The following is an 18,586-nucleotide window of genomic DNA, read 5'->3' as shown; positions in this document are numbered from 1 at the left end:
TGGAATCCGGGGATCGGGATAGTAAATCTTCGCTCGGCACCGATCCTGGCGCGTAAGCTGCTATGGCATGTGCTTTCCTTTAAATCCAGGGACCATTTCTCAACATTGCTTTCGTTTGAACTCCTGATACTACATCCAGGATGCTTTAAGTCTCATAACCCGCCCCGTTGCCACCGCGGGAACTGTATCACAAGGCAGAGTCGAACCGCTGCGTGATTTCTATGATGAACATAACTTTGAAAACTATAGTACCTGACATTTCATGCGACATGACTGTTAGTGTTCATGCATCCCTAGGCGGAGTAGCAGAACACATGGGATGCCGGACTATTGGCTATGCTATTTAGTGTAAGGAATTTGAACTTCATGTGGGCGGACTAATACCGGCGGGATAGCCTCTTGAGCGTTGACCGGTTAGCCAAGGGTCGTGGCTGCCGTTGTCGTTGGAGGAATTATCTGCAAGTCCCCGGAGAAAACGGCTGAATATTGATCAGACAGTGCACAGAGATCAGAACTTGACTCGTATCACGATGAGGATTGGTAAGTGGAGATGCGTCTGAATGCTTGTGTAGACGAGTTAACTTTAACTCACACATAATCGGACCCCTCGGTTAGAAAGAGCAGGTTTAGGCCAACTCTGGCTATCCGAGCTTGACTTCGTTCAAATTAATAATGACGAGGTCCCTCGTAGAACCCTCACTTTCCCCGCAATGTGGGGGACGGACCCCTGCTGAATTAGCATCTTTGCATCGTGCTCAGACCCATAAATAGTCCCCCCGTGCACTTAAACAACGCAAAAGAATCTGCATTTCACTGAAATTTGCTCGTTTGGTGACTATTTCAAGATGGTGGCCTTGTTCACTCCATTTGTCTGGGCAGGGCTTACTGCTCTCGCTCTTGGGGAGTTGTACCCGCCCTACTATGCAGACTTATCGTGGCAACCGGCGAGAACGCTATCCAACTGGTCGAATTTGACTGTGGAGACACGAACGGGAACCTTTGTTGGCATGCTGAACGACACATACCCCAATGTCCGCCAATTTCTTCGGGTTCCCTATGCACAGGTACGTACCCAGCTGGCCGTCACTGATCGGAGAGATTGAGACTGATTCAATCGCTCCAAATTACCAGCCTCCAGTCGGGGACCTTAGATGGCTTCCTCCTCAGAAATTAGCCAACTCGTCGAAGCGAATCGACTCGACACGCTATGGACCTGGTGAGTGACTCGGCTGTGAGGAATACCGAACCTAGCAGCATTCTTATGGGCTATCTTCTAGCCTGTCCGCAGTATGTCGCTTCCGGAAGCAGCATGTGGGCAGAATACGCACCTCCAAGTCTCCTGCTCAATATTGGGGAGGCACCCAATCAGGGATCAACTGCTTGGTCCTCCTCAGAAGACTGTCTATCGCTAGCTGTGTGGACTCCAGCCTTTGCCAATAAGACATCAAACCTGCCTGTCGCGCTTTTCGTCACAGGTGGTGGTGGCGTCACTGGCGGAATCGATATTCCATCCCAGCTGCCGTCAAACTGGGTGTCAAACTCCCAGGAACATATTGTCGTAACGATAAATTATCGGGTCAACATCTTCGGCAGTAAGATCAAATTGAACCCCGGTCGCACAAGTGAGCCAGGCTAACGAATACATTCTCGCCCAATTTAGATCCCAAATCAAAAGCTCTGAATGAGACATCGCTGACTTTGTTGGATGTGCGAGCCGCAGTAGAATGGGTAGCCGAAAATATTCGGGCGTTCGGTGGAGACCCAGACAATATCATGGTAAGCTTTTTCACTCCACGAGGTCCACTTAGTCATTCCTGATTGATATTTTGCAACAGCTATGGGGCCAATCACAAGGAGCAGCACTCACTCATCTGTATACTCTTGCCTTCTCCGATGACCCTCGCGTGGCAAAATTTGGTGTCATCTCCCAGCCGCCATCAGTGACAATCAATCTCACGGAGACATCAGATGTATATGAAGACTTCCACATTGTTGCAAAAGGCCTTGGATGCAACTATGAAGACGATGCGGAGGCTGAGCTGGAATGCATGCGCCAGGTATCATGGGTACAGATTGAAGAGTATATCAACCGCTACAACGGCACCCGGTCGATTGCTTTCTCCAACTATATCCGTTCGTCACCCACTCCTCCATGATTGCGTGTTTCGGAATTTAGATTTGAATGACTGATTTGCTTTAATTAGCCGACGAAAAGTATATCTTTTCCAATGAGACGGCACGTTATGCCGCAGGTCGGGTCGCACGAGGCCCAGCAATCCGCTCCGACGCCTCACGGGAACAAGCCAGCACATCGGTGGCCACGACAATGGAAGGAGAGGGTGAATGGGTCTGCACAGCATACCAGGACTCCATCCTACGGTCATCTCTAGGTCTTGACACATACCGGTATGAATGGGCTGGGAATTTCTCCAATATCAGCCCAGTACCATACCTTGGTGCATTTCATTGGTCAGACCTTTTGATGATATTCGGCACATATATGACAGACGCGGGGAATATTTCAGCCCTGGAGGTTGCGACATCAAGGACCATGCAGTATTTCATCTTGGCATTCATCAAGGACCCCTCCACGGTCAGCTCCACTGTGGGTTGGCCCGCGTTTAATGCTTCTGCTCCTGCAGGAGGCCTGATTCTCGAGTTTGGCAATGGGACTAGTGTCAGAAATATCACAGGTGATTTCTTAGAGGCTGGATGCTGGGACTCTGCTGTGCCATTCAGGATCTATGAGCCGAGGATATGACCCCAGGTGGAGTACAGACAGCGGAATCCCGTGTTTGCGGGGAGAAGACTAGTGTCCTGGTAGGTATTTTGCGTCGAATGGACTTATGTGAGGGTGTAAAAGCACCTTGACAATAATATATATCTTCGATCGAAGTAAACATCGATGATAGTGTTACGACGGATGATTCTGGTAAACAAACTAGGCCATTGTAATGTTATCAGCACGAAATCCTAGACGCTAGCAGGCTTAGGTTTAGCAAGGCTCAATGAGCATGATGTCACCAGTGCGGGCCGTGCCTGTGCCGATGCTTGGGATGGGGCCAAAAGCTGCAAGCCAAGGAGTATAAATTGGAAGATGATAATCCATTCAAGTTCGCTTTCAAGAAACAGAGAAGGGCTCTGAGGCCAGTGTCCATTATCGTCGAGCGTGGCATGGCACAGGCGGATGGATGTTTGTCAGTGTGGCTGTAGCGCAGGCAAGTCGGCGTGGTATGACATGCAGAAGCCTTGTCGGAGATTCAGTCTCCCGCATCAGATGGTGAGCTTCGCGTAGTATAGTGTCGGCCTTCACGTCTCACCCCCAAAGCCGTAGAGGATTCGCGCACGAGCATATGATGGTATTTATTGGTGGCTAATTTAGGACGTAACCCTGCAGAATTGTGAAATGAAACTGGAAACCATTGGACAGTTGTACATCATAATAATAGACAATGCTTACGCTGGATATACATGAGTCTAAAGCATTCACAATCTGCTTTCAGCTAAGGCGAGCATCATCCAGAAAGGGTCATGCTGCAGATACCTGAGACATGTTGGACCCTGGATATGAAGCCCGCTTACTAAGATTTTGATCTTGCAATTGACTAATGCCTAGTTGATCCGTGTTCTTACGGATCACCCAAAATAGGAGTCAACAATGCTGTTATGGAGCTCTCCGACAACCATTATAGACAGTCTCCAATGCGTAAAACCCCCCAATTTCACTGCAAAATCCCCAATAATGAGCCGGGGATGGTCATAAGGCTCACTGGCCTTGTGCAGTGGAACGGGCCTAACCGCCCCAGCCTTTGACGCTAACAAAACAGCCGAAATGAACTATCAGCAATCAGCAAATCACGGGTACTCCGGCTGTTTTAGCGTCTCTAGACCCTGAAACTTGTCCTATCGAAGTCTCTGGTGCATTTCGAGCATCTCTCCACCCCCCTGCGGCTATTGCACACCCTCCACATCGTGGTAAGCCTAAGCCCCGTTGGGGGCATTTACCCCTGCTGGAAAGAGCTTTTCTGATAGACGAAACTCCATTTCGCACCACTTGGTCAAACTCTCATGTCCACTTACACCCACCCAAATCTGCGAATCCTACGATGGTTCGTATAAAAATATGAGTCGCCCCAGGGTTCCCATTATTTCCCGCTGATCATCAACCACACACTCGTTTACACAACCACCATGGTATTCGCTCATTACTTAACAGCGGCTTTCACCGTCGCCACTTTGGCCGGTACCCCCGCTGCAATCAATCTCGACATCACCAACGAACGTACGTTCCCCTATCTCAGGCATTAATCCAAATGAACCATCTAACTTCCCACAGAATCTATCAAAAATGCCGCCGCCACAGCCGCCTTCAACGCCATGTCCTACTACACAGGCAATCAGACCGGCCAGATCCCCGGAAAAATCAACCACACCTGGTGGGAAGGCGGCGTATTATTCGACACCATGATCCGATACTGGTACTTCACCGACGACGCATCCAACAACGCCGCCGTCAGCCAGGGCATGTACCACCAACGTGGCGCCGGCAACGACTACATGCCGAGCAACTGGTCCTCATACATCGCCAATGACGACCAGATGGCCTGGGGCCTTGCCGCCATGACGGCAGCAGAGCTGAACTACCCCGAAGACGCTGGAATGCCCTCGTGGGTGGATCTAGCGGAGCGGGTATTCGATGTGCAAGCCGCCCGCTGGGACAACAACACCTGCTCCGGCGGTCTCCGGTGGCAGCTTTGGCCCTACCAAGCCGGATACGCGATGAAGAACGCAATGAGTAACGGGGGTTTGTTCCAACTCGCTGCGCGGTTGGCGCGGTATACCAACAACCAGACCTATGTGGATTGGGCAAACACGATCTGGGACTGGAGTACATCGCATCTTGTTCAGGAGGGCAGTTGGAATGTTGCTGATAGTACTAATACGGAAAATGATTGTACGACTCTGGGCAACAATCAGTGGTCGTATAACTACGCGGTGTTTCTGAGTGGCGCGGCATATATGTACAACTACGTAAGTGGCTATACATGCTCTACATATAGGACAGAGACTAACAAGAGATAGACAAACGGAGAGACCAAGTGGAAGACCGGCCTGGATGGCCTTCTGAACACAACCTTGGGAACATTCTTCCCCCATAAATATGGCGGCGAAATCATGTCCGAGATCCTCTGTGAACCTACACAAGTGTGCAACGACGATGAGATAATTTTCAAAGGTCTCCTGGCAGAAAGTCTCACCTTCACGAGCATGGTAGCGCCGTATACATCATCGGACATTCTTCCGCGCCTGCAAGGCTCGGCTGTTGGCGCTGCGAAGCAGTGCAGTGGCGGAAGTAGTAAGACAACCTGTGGACAGCGCTGGTACCAGTCGACCTGGGATGGGGCGGAGGGCATTGAGGAGGAAATTAGTGCGACGAGCATCTTCACGTCGAATTTGGTGGTGTACAAACACCAGTCTCTGGCTACGAAGGCTACCGCGACAAATGGAACCTCCGGCTCCACAGGTACGGAGAGTGGTAATGGAACGACTACTGCCAGCACGACAGCGGGAAGCAACAGTGTAGTTCCGACAAACGGTGCCAATTCTCTCGCTTATGGACCCCTTGGTGTTGCTGCCGCTATTCTTGCGGGTGTTGTTGCCATTGCTTAAACGGTTCAATACGGCTTGCATAGATAGACTGATTATCCGAGTTTGGCCCAGCCAGGGCGCTCTTGCCAGGCTATGTGATTTGCACAGGTGAAAGCCTTTCACATATTCAATATTACTATTGTGCAATAAGAAATTTACCGTCGCTTCTTGGCCCGTCCTCTGAAGTCGGTCGACAATCATTCCTGAGAAGCAAAAGAAATTTCGGTCATAATTGTCCGTTCAGCTTTACAGCCCCAAACGATGGATTTGGCGTCCATAAACCGCAAGAGCAGGATCTAGGCAGCATTCCAGGCAACATACCTTTATCTGCTAATGCTATTGGCTGGACATCTGACACGATGATTTAATCCCACCATTCATAGCCTTTGAAACATCTAAGAAGCACACTAGGATGAGTCTAATTCCACCGGCGAATCAAATTCAGCGTTCTCTTCCTCAACACGAGCCCGATCCCACTCTCGGTCTTTGCGATGATCGCAAAACCCGCTTGAAAAAGCTTCACACTACCCACTTATTATGATCTCGTCGACAGAAACACAACTAACCTGGAACAAAATGAGAATTAGTCAAGATCAACCAGAAATAACCCTGTACCGCGGCTTCCCCGGCACGGGGATCTACACATGGTCTCCCTTCGTCACGAAACTGGAAGCCCGACTCCGGTTTGCAGGGCTATCTTATCGTACTGAAAGTGGGTCGATTCGCGCCGCGCCACGGGGCAAAGTGCCTTATGTTACTGTTAGCGATACCAACGATTCGGAGAGAAATCAGGCTCGGACAATGTCTGATTCGGGTCTCATTATACAAGATTTTGTCAAAGAAGGGGTACTCCCTGATCTAAATGGGGATTTGACTGTGCAGGAGAAAGTCCTCGACTCAGGGGTTAGGGCGTTGTTGGAAGACAAGCTGTATTTCCTTCAGGTATCATCACCGTCAACACTGCCTGTACATTGGGAGATGATTAACCAAAAGTAGGGCTACGAAAAATGGATCGACAATTACTATTCCATGCGTGCGCACATACTCGCCTCGCTGCCATATCCCGCCCAGGTTATCGTGGGGCATCTCATCTACCGGAAACAGTATCAGGTATTGCACGGGCAAGGGACATTGCGATATTCAGATGCGGAACGGACGACATTTAAAAGACAGATATGGGAGGAGATTAATGCATTACTGGTTGATTCTAGGCTGAACAGTGATCGGAAGGGAGTATTCTGGGTACTTGGAGGTCAGCGTCCGACTGAAGCTGATGTTACGCTGTTTGGGTTCATTGTTGGGGCATTGATTTGTACTGCGTGAGTTGTCTGTCATGAGATATAATGAGCTCGGGATGCTAATGGATTGCAGATGTCCTGAGACGCAAAGGATCGTGAGAGGGTTGCCGGTGGTCGTGGAGTATGCGCACAGGATCCATGATCGGTATTTTCCGGATTATGAGCTTTGGGCGGAGGATTGAGTTCAACTTTTCATTAATTGTATCTGTATCAAATTGAAGTTATGTCAGCTCATGCCATATGCTACTGGGACGAGTGGGTTATGCGTCTCGAATCCTATTGCTCCGGACACGGTATGTGTGCGATCTAGATCATTCCGGAAGCACCGATACAATAATAATAACCCGCGGACTACATTCAACAGATAAGCTGTAAGTCCCCGTGGACAGTAAACCACCATCAAAAAAGTGCGAGTCTTTTGCCCATTCAAGCCGAGAATATTCCATGAGATCAATACATCATCAACACCTAGCACTTTCTAGACCCTTCCACAAGACATAGACCCATAGCTAAGAGCCTCTAGATAAGCTCTAGATAAGCATTGCCTTGAATCAGGGCAATGCAGATCCAACCATCTTATCAACCAGAAAAGGCCGGAAGGGACCACTCCGCGGACCCGCCTCGGGACGACGTCACTGTGAAGTCAACCCGATCCATCGCCGAGTCCGAAGATGCGACTCCTGCTGTTCTCGGATCATTGTGTACCGGCATAGACTTAGAGTAATCCGGCAAAACTTGGATATGACTGGCTGGGAGCAATGCCGCGGTTGATTAGCTAGCCTGGTTGTCAGATGTGGGTATGGCTTCAAGAGGGCCAAGCTGTAGAACGAAAATTATACGTAAGATGGGTGAATTGGTAAAGTCCGCTGATATATAAACCCAACAAAACACAGGAGTAATGTATCTACTTCCACATTTTTGTGTTTTTATCACTAAGGATTTCCGTTGCTCATTGCCGAAATGAAGGAACCACAGGGCGCTCCCGGATCAAGCATCCACTTCCCGCAGGGTATACTACCTTCCTCATCACATATTCTGTAAAGCCCCAAACTGACACCACGGCCTAGGAGTCGTATCTGAAAATGTTCTAAAAGAAGTTCAAAATATAGCGGATATGTTTCGTGTCGATGCAGACACTCTTCGACATATCACCGATCATTTTGTCAAGGAGATGGAGAAAGGTTGGTATACCTCTCTGGCCGCATCTATCTCAGTAGGGTCTCTGATATTCCATCAACTTAGGACTGGAAAACACCGGTGGCGACATTGTACGCTTTCTTCGTCCACTCGAATAACCTGATAAACTAACATACCCCCAGCCAATGAACGTAACCTGGGTAACCAAATCCCCGACCGGCCACGAAACAGGCCAATACCTGACCGTGGACATGGGCGGGACCAATCTCCGCGTGTGCAACGTCATCCTGACAGAAGAGAAAGGCGGATATAAGATTACACAAAGCAAGTTCAAGTTACCAGGTGGCTTGAAGACAGGTAATGCAAAGGAGTTATGGGAGTACATAGCAGACCGTGTGGCGGACTTTCTGCGCGAGCATGAATTGACGCCCAATCCGGACGAGAAACTGCCACTTGCGTTTACTTTTTCTTACCCAGTGACGCAGGATAATATTCGACATGGTGTGTTGCAACGCTGGACAAAGGGATGGGATGTATCGGGTGTAGAGGGCGAGGATGTTGTTGCGCAGTTGGAGGAGGCATTCGCGGAGAGGGTAAGCTCTTCTATACAGTCTTTTGGCAAGATGACACTGACTTGGGTCTTCAACAACAGAATGTCCCCGTGCACATTGTCGCATTGGTGAACGACACGACTGGAACGCTTATCGCATCGGCATACAAAGACCCCGAGATCAAAATCGGTAGCATCTTTGGCACCGGTTGCAACTCTGCATACATGGAAAAGATCGGGCGCGTGCCAAAAATTTCAGAGCACCATCTTCCTGCTGATCAGTTGGTAGCTATCAATACCGAGTATGGCGCCTTCGACAACAGTCATCGTGTTCTGCCGCGATGTCAGTTCGATCTCGAGATTGACCGTACTTCCCCGCGACCGGGTCAACAAACATATGAAAAGATGGTGGCTGGCCTGTACGTGGGGGAAATAGTAAGGTTGATAATTGTCCACCTACATGAAAAAGTGGGCTTTTTAGAAAACATGGATCTCAGTCGACTCCGACATATTCATGCCATGGAATCGTCGTGTGTGTCGAGGATGGAAGAGGCCGGGTCAGCGGAGAATAGCGCCATGGCGGAGACACGAAACTTTCTGAAAGAGAATTTCGGCATTGAGCCGACACTCGAGGAACTCCGTGTCTGTTGTCGTCTTGGGGAGATTGTCTGCACGCGTGCGGCCAGATTGTATGCGTGCGGTATTGCGGCTATCTGTAAGAAGGAGGGCATACGCCAAGGCCGCGTTGGTGTAGATGGGTCTACGTTCGAGAAGCTTTTTCGGTTCAAGGAGCGGGCAGTTGCTGCTTTACGAGAGATTCTGGAGTGGCCTGATGATTCGAAGGATTTGATCACCTTTGTGCCGGCAGAAGATGGGTCAGGAATTGGTGCCGCTTTGATTGCGGCGTTGTCTGGGAAGGAGTGAACTTTAGGAGCCAATTTTTTACGAATAACGATATACGTAGCTCATTCATTCATATCAAGGTTGTTTCTTTCATAGGCTTTCTAGCTTATAATATTAGAGCTTTCTCCTCCATCTATCGAGCAATGTGACGTCTTGTTTACTCATCGGGAGACATCTGAAAAGCATCCCCTAGCAGCTTCTCTTCCTCAACAGCGTGAAGCACCTTATACCCCACTGCAACACTCGACATCGGCTCCCTACCTGCATATCGTATCTTCTTATCCGTATGGTTCTCTGTCTTAGCCAATATAACCTCAAATCTCGGCATTACATAACTCCATGCACCCCCATTCAGTATTTCTTCCTGACACCAAACAACATCCGTTGCGTTGGGGTAGTTATCCAGGTTTTGTCTAACTTGCTCCCATGGAAATGGATGAAGTTCTTCGATCCGCGTGATAGCCGTGTCTTTGAGGCCGTGAGTTTCGCGATACTTGTAGAGCGTCGCATACACTTGGCCAGAGCAAAAGATTACGCGCTTAATATCCTCCGGCTTATTGATGGTAATGCCGTGTTGAGTTTCGGGAAGCAACGGTTGGAAGTAGGTAGTCTCGATGAACTCTTCAATATCCGAACGTGCAAGGGGGTGACGGAGTAGTGACTTGGAAAAAAGTATGATGAGAGCTAAAATGGTCAGCAGTGGTATGTGGGACTAAAACAGAGAACATACGCTTTCTGAAGTCTCGGTGAATTTGCCGACGCAAAACGTGGAAGTAGTTTGCCGGACTTGTCATGCACACAACCTGTATGTTAGCATCCTGATGCTGGCGCTGGAGCTGCTCCGTTGACGGGAATTTCCTAGAATCTTCGTCACCCAGTTGCAAGAATCGCTCCAAGCGGGCTGATGTATGTTCCGGTCCCTGGCCATCGTATCCATGGGGTAGTGAAAGAACCACACCAGAGCGCTGGAGCCACTTCTTCTCGGAAGATGCGACATAGTTATCGATGATAACTTGAGCGTTGTTAGCAAAGTCACCGAATTGGGCTTCCCACATCACGAGAGTATCTGGGTCTGCCAATGAGTAGCCGAACTCAAAACCCATTGCTGCAGTCTCACTCAAGGATGAATTAGTTATGGTGAATAGTCCTGATCTAGCTCAATGGCGCTCAAGGGTGTGTATGTCTCATTGGTCCGTTTATCGTGGAGGACAGCATGGCGCTGGGAAAAGGTGCCTCGTTCGACATCCTGTCCGGCTACTCGGACGCTTGTGCCCTCACGGAGAAGTGTCCCGAACGCCAGAGCTTCGGCTGTAGCCCAGTCAATATCCTTGCCGGTCGTCACTGTTTGCTGTCGGCGAGAAAGAATGCGCTCCAGGATTTTGTGTAGCTCGAAGCCTTCCGGAACCTCCGCTCCAAGCTTCTTAGACACGGCATTGATGGATTCTCGGTCGACTGCTGTCACCTTCTGTGATAGTGTTTCCGCGTTTGACTCTGTTGGCATTTTCATTCCTTTCCACGAATCGATCAGCCACTCATTCGTGTCTGGCTTCTGTTCCTTACGCTTCTCGAAGCATTCCATAAGCTCTGCCCAAGCTTTGTCCTTCATACTGGCGATTTCTTCTTTCTTGATGATACCCTTTGAGATCATTCTAGCCTCATACTCATCGAGGATGTTCCGTTTCTTGGCAATGCGCTCATACATTGTTGGCTGGGTGAATGAGGCCTGGTCCATCTCGTTATGTCCATTGCGCCGATAGCAAACGATGTCGACAATGCAATCTTTCTTGAATGTTGCGCGGAAATCTGCTGCGAAAATGCCAGCTAGAACTACTGCCTCAACGTCGTCACCATTAACATGAATAACCGGTGCATCCAAGATCTTCGCCACGTCCGTGCAACATGGCGACGATCTCGCCTGCCAGGCATCAGTAGTAAAACCAACCTGATTGTTCACAATGAATCTCAACGTCCCACCAATCTCATAGCCATTCAACCCAGCCAGTCCCAGCGTCTCATACACCGTTCCCTGACCAGCGAAGGCCGCATCAGTATGAACATTCAGCATCATGGTCTTCTCGCGGTCGTCATTCCTCCGATCTTGAATCGCCCTCGTCTTCCCCATAACAACGGGGTTCACTGACTCGACATGAGACGGCTGCGGCGCCATGTTCATATACACCTTCCTCTTCGACGGGGTAACTCTCTCACCACTTCCCCCATAATGATATTTCACATCACCCGGTATTCCCCAAGCTGAAGTCTCCTTAGACTCGAAATCCCGCAACATCGAAGCCCCATCCTTTCCAACAATATTATACAGCGCATTCATGCGCCCGCGGTGGCCCACCCCCATCTCAATATGCTCAACACCATTCTCGGCCGATCGATCCACAGCAGCCTCAAACGCAGGAATATAACTTTCCACCCCATCAAGCCCAAATCGCTTCTCATTCGGAAACTTCGTAGCCAGGAACTTCTCCCAAGCCGTGGCGCGTACTAAGCCATCCAGAATACGTCGCCTTTCATCATTCGAGAAGACATAGCGCTCTGGCCCCTCAAACATCCTGCGGATCCAGTCTACTTGCTCCTGGTCGGAAATGTGCATGTACTCGACACCCATGCTTCCACAGTATGTCTCCTCGCAAGCCGAATTAATCTCCCAAAGGATCATGCTCTTCGTCGCTGTGAAGTCCTGCGGTCCCAGCGCAACGGGGATAACCATATCGAGATCTTCAGGTCCAAGACCATAATGCGCCATGGATAACTCCTTCTTTCTGGCTCTGCCCTCGTTGAGCATGCCTAACGGGTCGATATTGGCGTGTTCGTGGCCCCAGCGCTGGTATGCCTGTATCAACTGTATGGCTTTGAGCTGCTTCACTGTCTCTGATTGCGCATTTGTAGCATTCTTTGGTGTGAGTATAGTATGGGATGGAGATACTAGGTCTGGTGCAGGAATGAATGCCTGCTCAACTGGGACGTGTCCGTTCCCAACATTGTGGAAATATGCCTGCCACGAAACATGTACAGAGGTGGGGTCGGCTTTCCAGGATGTGTACATGGTGTCAATGTAGGTTGAAGCGCTACCTTGTAAAAAGCTGTCATTATGGTGCTCGCTCTGGACAGTGTTAGGCTTTGTGTAGTTGGGGTTGGTGGTAGATGTTGCATACCAGCTTGTCTACTAAGCGCTGTGTATTCGTTTGAGTGGCATATGGCCGCTGGTGGAGAAGACGGGATGAGCGGTGAACTTGCCGTAGGGTAAGTATTCGACTTTGTGGGATGAACATCTTGTTACTAGTCTAGGTTGTGCAGGTCATGAAGTGGTTTGCCGAGTATATGGAAGTGAATGTCCCACTGATATTGGCAGCGAACATACTAATAGTGTATGTATGTTCGGGCGTCGCAGCACCAGATATTACGACCCTGCGGGTATAGACAAATTGCAACCAAAAAACCAGGACTATAAATGGAGACCCCGCATCTTAAGTAGAGCTTCAGTAGGCTATCGGTAGTATATCCCCTGCAGAATGATACGTACATATCGGTATGAAGGCTTCTCACCGACGGACGTTCCACGCGGTCGGCAATCTGACGGGATACCGTCGGCATCTCCAATCTATGCCCGAAACATCCCGTTGCCTTGATATTCAGGCCACTAACAATGGTTTCAGGTCGCTACTTCTCAAGCGTTTATTGAAAACACGCCAGACGAATATGTACAGGTCGTATTCATTAGACTATTGATTAAACAAGATACTTCGATAAATAATTGTCAGTGCAGTGATTCTTACTCAATCAGCAAAGCGCCTTTAGGCATATGAGGTCTTGGTATTTTAGGCGATATATTAAGCTCGGCATATGGATACTTTCGAACATTGGAGAGCTCATTCGTACATGATCAAACGTTTACAATCAGGACGTATAGCAACATCTATATCCTAATATACTCATTTTGGTATTTCGTATTGTAATGAACAGGTAGTAAACATTAATGATATCAATCGAGTAGGCATACACACACCGGTCAAGTGTCACAAACAACCAGAAATTACCCAAATCACCATAATCCGGTAGAAAACAGAAGCGAATTCATCAATCAATCCAAAGCCAAACCATTTTTATCACAGCAGAAGGCCAGAGGCCGATGACCGCTGTCTATACCATGCGGCGTAAAAGGGTCTTCTCCGTTGTAAGACCAGGTCCAAAACTACAAGCAACAACGTTCGGTGACTGCAGCTTCAATTCCCGCACCTTTTCCAACACAGCGAGGACGGCAACACTGGATGTGTTTCCCTTTGTCCTGTATATCTCCTTACTAGCCGCTAATGCATCATCTGGTAAGTTGAGCGCATCCTGTGCACCCTGAATAACAGCCTTGCCACCCGGGTGAAGGGCCCAATGAAAGTCGGTTGGAGAAGCGGATGACATCCCGTTGGATTGTATCAAGGATTGGAAAGGAGCTTGTATGGATGCAACTGCAAGCTTGGGAATGTTCTTGGAGATCGAGGCTAAAAAGCCGTGGGTGCTGACAGTGTACGACATCTCATCAAGTGTTCCAGGTGTAACACCGGTACGCTGATCAACGATTGCGAATTGCTTGGGGGTTTTATCGCTCATCCCTAACGGGTTGCAAACGACAAGAGCCGCTGCACCGTCGCTAAAAAGGGCTGGGGCAACTCCGGTCATTCCGGATTGTGAAGACGCGTGCAGCTCCGCCCGAAGATGAATACTACAGAGCTCACATGCCACGACGAGAATCCTGGCCTCTTGTTTCCGATATGTGGCTGCACTTGCTATTGTGGAGGCAACCCGGAGGGCTGCACAGCCGCCACCGCAGCCAATGCCGCTCAGTAAAATTCGTTCTGCCGTTGGAGAGAGACCTAATTCACGAGCGACGAGTTGATCGAAACCTGGAGCTCCACCGTTCGTGACTGTCACGGACACTATATGCGTGATGGAGGACGGCTCGATGTTGCTTTCACGGAGGGCTTTGAGAGCGGCATTTTTAGAAAGTTCGACACTGAATTTCCGAAACTCTGCGTCTACATCTTCTGTAGTAGGTGGAGAGGTCCCAAGCCAGCGAGGGTCATCCCACAAGTCAACGACAGGTCGTGTCTCGATGCCTGTCTGAGTATTGATTTTGAGCAAAGCTTTTAGCCTGGTTTGTTGGTTAGACAGGCCCCGTCATATGAAGTGTGAGGCTTACTTACCATGGAGGGTTATCGGGGTAGATTTCCTTGGCGTAGTCACTCAACTCCTCTGGCACAATAAGTCGAGACGGCCACTCGGTACCCATGCCCGTGATCACTGCCTCATCCCCTTTGAGTGGTACCTGTTGTTTTGGGGGTTGCCCATCAGAGGGGGAAGCTGAGAAAGTATTGCCCATGTTGCACTCAGATTATGAATTATTAGATGCACCGCGCACGGGAAGGTGATTTGGATGATTCAGCGGAATGATTCTATAATCATGCAACGAGTCTTGGAAGGAGTACGATTCTCTGGTTGACTCAGCCCATATGGTCGAGTGCAAAGAGGTTTATATAGTAGCGAGTGAACCAATACATAGGATATGGGGGGGATAACTCAAGACTACGGGTAGACCATAAGCTCAGCAACTTGCGGCGGTCTACAGAATTCACCATACAAGGGACATTTGCCTCCATGCACATTGATCAAGGAAGCAGGCAGCATGCAGATGACACCTGACGATTGAGTTTGGCTACCGATGGATTACCGGGGCAAAATCTGTATGTTGAGGCCCCGGGGTAAATACCAGTCTAGCTAGGATTATAATTGCTGGCCTAATTGGGCCAGTGAAATGATACTGTCACATTCCTGCAAATCCTCTCCGGAAATGCGAAATCTGATACAAAAAAATCCTTATAGACGGCAATTCCGGGCTCGGCTTCAGGGTGCTGTTATTCATGTTATGGCTATTGATGGTTATCAACTGATACTACTCCCTTTGTGATCTGTTCTTATCTTTTGTAGCAGTCTGTTCATATCACCCATGAATGCCAAGAATGAGGTCAGGTCTGTAGAAGGACGGTTGTTTCCTGCATAATCTGTCACTTTGAATAGGCTCACCGCATTTACGAAATAGGCTCAAAGTGGGGCTCACCCGGTACCATATATTGAATTTATCTGCAGGGTCTCCTGTGCAGTACCGATATATAGTATGTAAGGACCTATAATCAAAGCTGTCTGCATGTTTACCTGATCCGGGGTATATTGGCTGCTACTATATTATTTACAAGCTTATTTGGGATGCACACACTTACGGACAATACGGCTTTGGCTTCCAGAAACGAATAGCCTAGCCCGGATGCATACTTAGACCTGATCCATGCATAAATTCCGTCTACACTAACTCCCACCCTTCAGATAGGTCTCACCATCTTTGCCCCATTAGGCCAGTGGCCGTTAATCATCACTGTACCCAACAATTACCAGTCGAACTATAGATGTCCTTCTAACTAATTGATCAACGGATTATAGACAGCAATAGCAACCTATAGGTTCAATTTTGACTCTCCTTCCCAGCATGATCCTTTGATAAATCCGTATATACGCTCCTTCACCGCTTGCACTACTAAGTTGGCTATGCCGTCAACCTTATTTGCCACTCAGAATGCCCCCGTCCTAAGAAGAATAAAGTGACACTCAAGTTCCATAGGGGCTCCGTCGCCTCAACGACCTGACTTCATTAGTTGATAATTGTGATTATACGCATGCCGGATGCTCTTCTCAATTAGCTGCAGCTAAATGGACACATTCGGCATTTTATGTATGTTTGCTTTGCATTCCCGGTTTAGTACCGGCAGGAGACAGGTCCATTTATTGAATCCCCAGAAACTTTCTCTGGAGACCCTACTGTACAGCATGGCTTGATTAATTCCTTTCTGTACACTGGAGAGAGCATCACGTTTTCAGGCTGTCAAATCAGCAAGGGGAGTCAGTAGGTACGTTACAAAGACTTATTCGGAGTTTTCAAGCCAGCAGCTGCCACAATAAGCAGAAGTGGTTCGATATTGAGAAGTGCTATGGTACTCTCGTAAGTATATGAGTAGCATACAGAAAGCAGAAGATGGTGAAGCGACTGGCTATGTATTTTCGTATAATGGATCGAGCGAGGGACGTTATCTTAATCAGTAGCACTGAGTAGAGGTGGAGCTGACGACGGCGTTGCGCAAAGGACCAATGCCGTTTTCGGTCGAATAACTCTAAGTAAACAGCTATATGAATTTTACTCAGCTGACCGAAAGAAGCAACAGGGAATACAGAAGCTCACCCTGTGTCAGCTGGGACATTACGACAGAGGATGGGCGGATGGATGTATCTCTTGACCAGTACCTTCTGGTGTTAGGGATTTCTGTAAATGATGCTATTGTACACTATTAGTGACAATATCTATTCCTAAAGGAGACCAGCTAATCTGCAGTTCCTATCCCCTATAATCTTACCCGTCATATTGATTGCCCAGCATAGAAACTTACGCATTTTATGGAAATCCGCTCTTCCACAGTAGACAAGAGAGACCGACCGGGGCTTTTGCTGCCCGGTAGTGAACACAGCTGCAGTTACAAACACCAGCAGGCTTCCATGTCGGTAGGAAGTTACGTGTACAACACGACCAACCTCAGAGGCTGGATGTTGCATTCAGGAAGCAATTGAGAAAATTCGTCGGGCTATTGAATCGCCAGCGGCCTATACTCTGAAGCGAAATTTGCATACGTACTTACTTCATGCGCTGCGAGATGCACAATGTACACGAACGACATGTCACGAACAATCTAGAATTTTCCTCTGCTTGCCGCCTGCAAGGTTTGGTTGCTTTGAGTGGTGGCGGCGAAGGGAGGAGATTATTTGACTACGTTAGACCTTGCTAAAAAGTGTCTGGATACGATATATATGATATCGGTGAGCAACTTATTACTCAATCAATATTACAACTTTTACAACTAATTAGCATTGCCAATCAAAGGCTGTAACATACGAACAAGACCGCTATCTGGATCGCAGAAAAGACTGATTACCCGAAGTATACTACCAACTTCATGACCATCTCTCAAGCTGGAGTTCATAGGAATTTGCACTTTGCTGTGTACATATCAGCAGTCATGTCAACTTGCGGTTCATGGTAATAGATAATGAAAAGGAATATATGATCTGTCCCTAGCATGCAGTATCTGGCGATAGTCCATCCAAAGCAGGCGGTGTAATATCCCAAAGCTTCTGTTAGTGTAGGGCATTGCATGCATCGGGCCGTCCGCAAATGTCTCACGACAACATGCTGCGTTGCAGGACAGTCGAATGTCCGCTGGGCGTCAAACCTTGTCAACCTCATGAAACGTGGAATTCCTGGTCAAGGAGCAGATTCAGCAAGTAGACACTGAAATCAAGGCCATGCTTGATCCTGAAAGAATCATAAGAATTCTGGTCGAAGGCTTATGCTATACTTCAGTTGCAGGCCTGGGGTGGTGTTAGTAGCGAGCCTTTCGAGATTTGTTGGATGCAGCAGCAATTATATATAATTCGTACAGAGTGGTTGAACCGAGAGACAGAACCATTATCATGTTCATCTGGTAGTTTGTTGAACTATATATCAGAGAGCATATCACTTGAATTAATAAGCTCCATAGGAGAGGGATCAACGAGTAGATATCCGGCTTCAGTGACGATGATACCTCGTAGTAAATTCCTTCTGATACAGTGAAAGCCAAGGAAGAAGATACACATCTTTTCAGTTTCAAAGTTATTACAGTTAAGAAAGAGGAAGTGGGAGCAGTAGGTATTAGAACGCTATTTCTTTACTTGGGAAATGGTACGGAGGGCTTCAATGCCGCATTACCTAAGGACTAACTGCTCATAAAGTTGAAGCCTGCATGGCAGCTTGTAGAGAGTCTTATGCTGAGCAGTCCAAGCTACCTGGCTTGATATTACCTAACACATGCAAAACATATATCAACCAGCTTCTATGGCTCAGTTGGTAGAGCGCATGACTAGTAATCATGAGGTCCGCGGTTCGAATCCGCGTGGAAGCATTTTTTGT

General features: G+C 48.4%; 6 protein-coding genes and 1 non-coding gene across 7 annotated transcripts; 5 read left to right on the top strand and 2 right to left on the bottom strand.

The window, feature by feature from the left end:
* Positions 1-845: 845 nt before the first annotated feature.
* Positions 846-2,761, top strand: BDQ94DRAFT_180837 (alpha/beta-hydrolase; the record flags this gene model as incomplete). The annotated part of the gene is made up of 6 exons (XM_026773742.1): positions 846-1,064; positions 1,132-1,216; positions 1,278-1,592; positions 1,661-1,776; positions 1,836-2,133; positions 2,205-2,761. The coding sequence occupies 6 exons, from the start codon at positions 846-848 to the stop codon at positions 2,759-2,761; spliced, it is 1,590 nt and encodes a 529-aa protein (XP_026623831.1).
* Positions 2,762-4,163: 1,402 nt separating this feature from the next.
* Positions 4,164-6,184, top strand: BDQ94DRAFT_148028 (glycoside hydrolase family 76 protein). The gene is made up of 3 exons (XM_026767126.1): positions 4,164-4,282; positions 4,337-5,031; positions 5,083-6,184. Exons 1-3 carry the CDS (start codon positions 4,192-4,194, stop codon positions 5,668-5,670), a joined length of 1,374 nt encoding a protein of 457 aa, XP_026623830.1. The 5' UTR covers positions 4,164-4,191; the 3' UTR covers positions 5,671-6,184.
* A 41-nt stretch (positions 6,185-6,225) lies between these two features.
* On the top strand, positions 6,226-7,129 carry BDQ94DRAFT_172577 (glutathione S-transferase family protein; the record flags this gene model as incomplete). Its single annotated transcript, XM_026771979.1, has 3 exons — positions 6,226-6,591; positions 6,646-6,968; positions 7,021-7,129. 3 exons carry the CDS (start codon positions 6,226-6,228, stop codon positions 7,127-7,129), a joined length of 798 nt encoding a protein of 265 aa, XP_026623829.1.
* Positions 7,130-7,588: 459 nt separating this feature from the next.
* Positions 7,589-9,618, top strand: BDQ94DRAFT_180835 (hexokinase). Its single transcript, XM_026773741.1, has 5 exons — positions 7,589-7,956; positions 8,015-8,128; positions 8,190-8,215; positions 8,267-8,677; positions 8,737-9,618. Exons 1-5 carry the CDS (start codon positions 7,908-7,910, stop codon positions 9,556-9,558), a joined length of 1,422 nt encoding a protein of 473 aa, XP_026623828.1. The 5' UTR covers positions 7,589-7,907; the 3' UTR covers positions 9,559-9,618.
* A 76-nt stretch (positions 9,619-9,694) lies between these two features.
* On the bottom strand, positions 9,695-12,821 carry BDQ94DRAFT_161009 (thiamine diphosphate-binding protein; the record flags this gene model as incomplete). The annotated part of the gene is made up of 5 exons (XM_026769300.1): positions 9,695-10,221; positions 10,268-10,649; positions 10,748-12,442; positions 12,476-12,652; positions 12,705-12,821. The coding sequence occupies 5 exons, from the start codon at positions 12,819-12,821 to the stop codon at positions 9,695-9,697; spliced, it is 2,898 nt and encodes a 965-aa protein (XP_026623827.1).
* Positions 12,822-13,689: 868 nt separating this feature from the next.
* BDQ94DRAFT_161008 (thiolase-like protein) lies at positions 13,690-14,920 on the bottom strand (the record flags this gene model as incomplete). The annotated part of the gene is made up of 2 exons (XM_026769299.1): positions 13,690-14,692; positions 14,745-14,920. 2 exons carry the CDS (start codon positions 14,918-14,920, stop codon positions 13,690-13,692), a joined length of 1,179 nt encoding a protein of 392 aa, XP_026623826.1.
* Positions 14,921-18,505: 3,585 nt separating this feature from the next.
* BDQ94DRAFT_t203 lies at positions 18,506-18,578 on the top strand. Its single transcript has one exon. It is a non-coding gene; the product is annotated as a tRNA-Thr (tRNA).
* Positions 18,579-18,586: the final 8 nt, after the last annotated feature.

The sequence above is a fragment of the Aspergillus welwitschiae genome (genome assembly GCF_003344945.1).
Source record: "Aspergillus welwitschiae strain CBS 139.54b unplaced genomic scaffold BDQ94scaffold_27, whole genome shotgun sequence".
Lineage (NCBI taxonomy): Eukaryota > Fungi > Ascomycota > Eurotiomycetes > Eurotiales > Aspergillaceae > Aspergillus > Aspergillus welwitschiae.
This window is presented reverse-complemented; position numbering and strand designations above follow the sequence as displayed.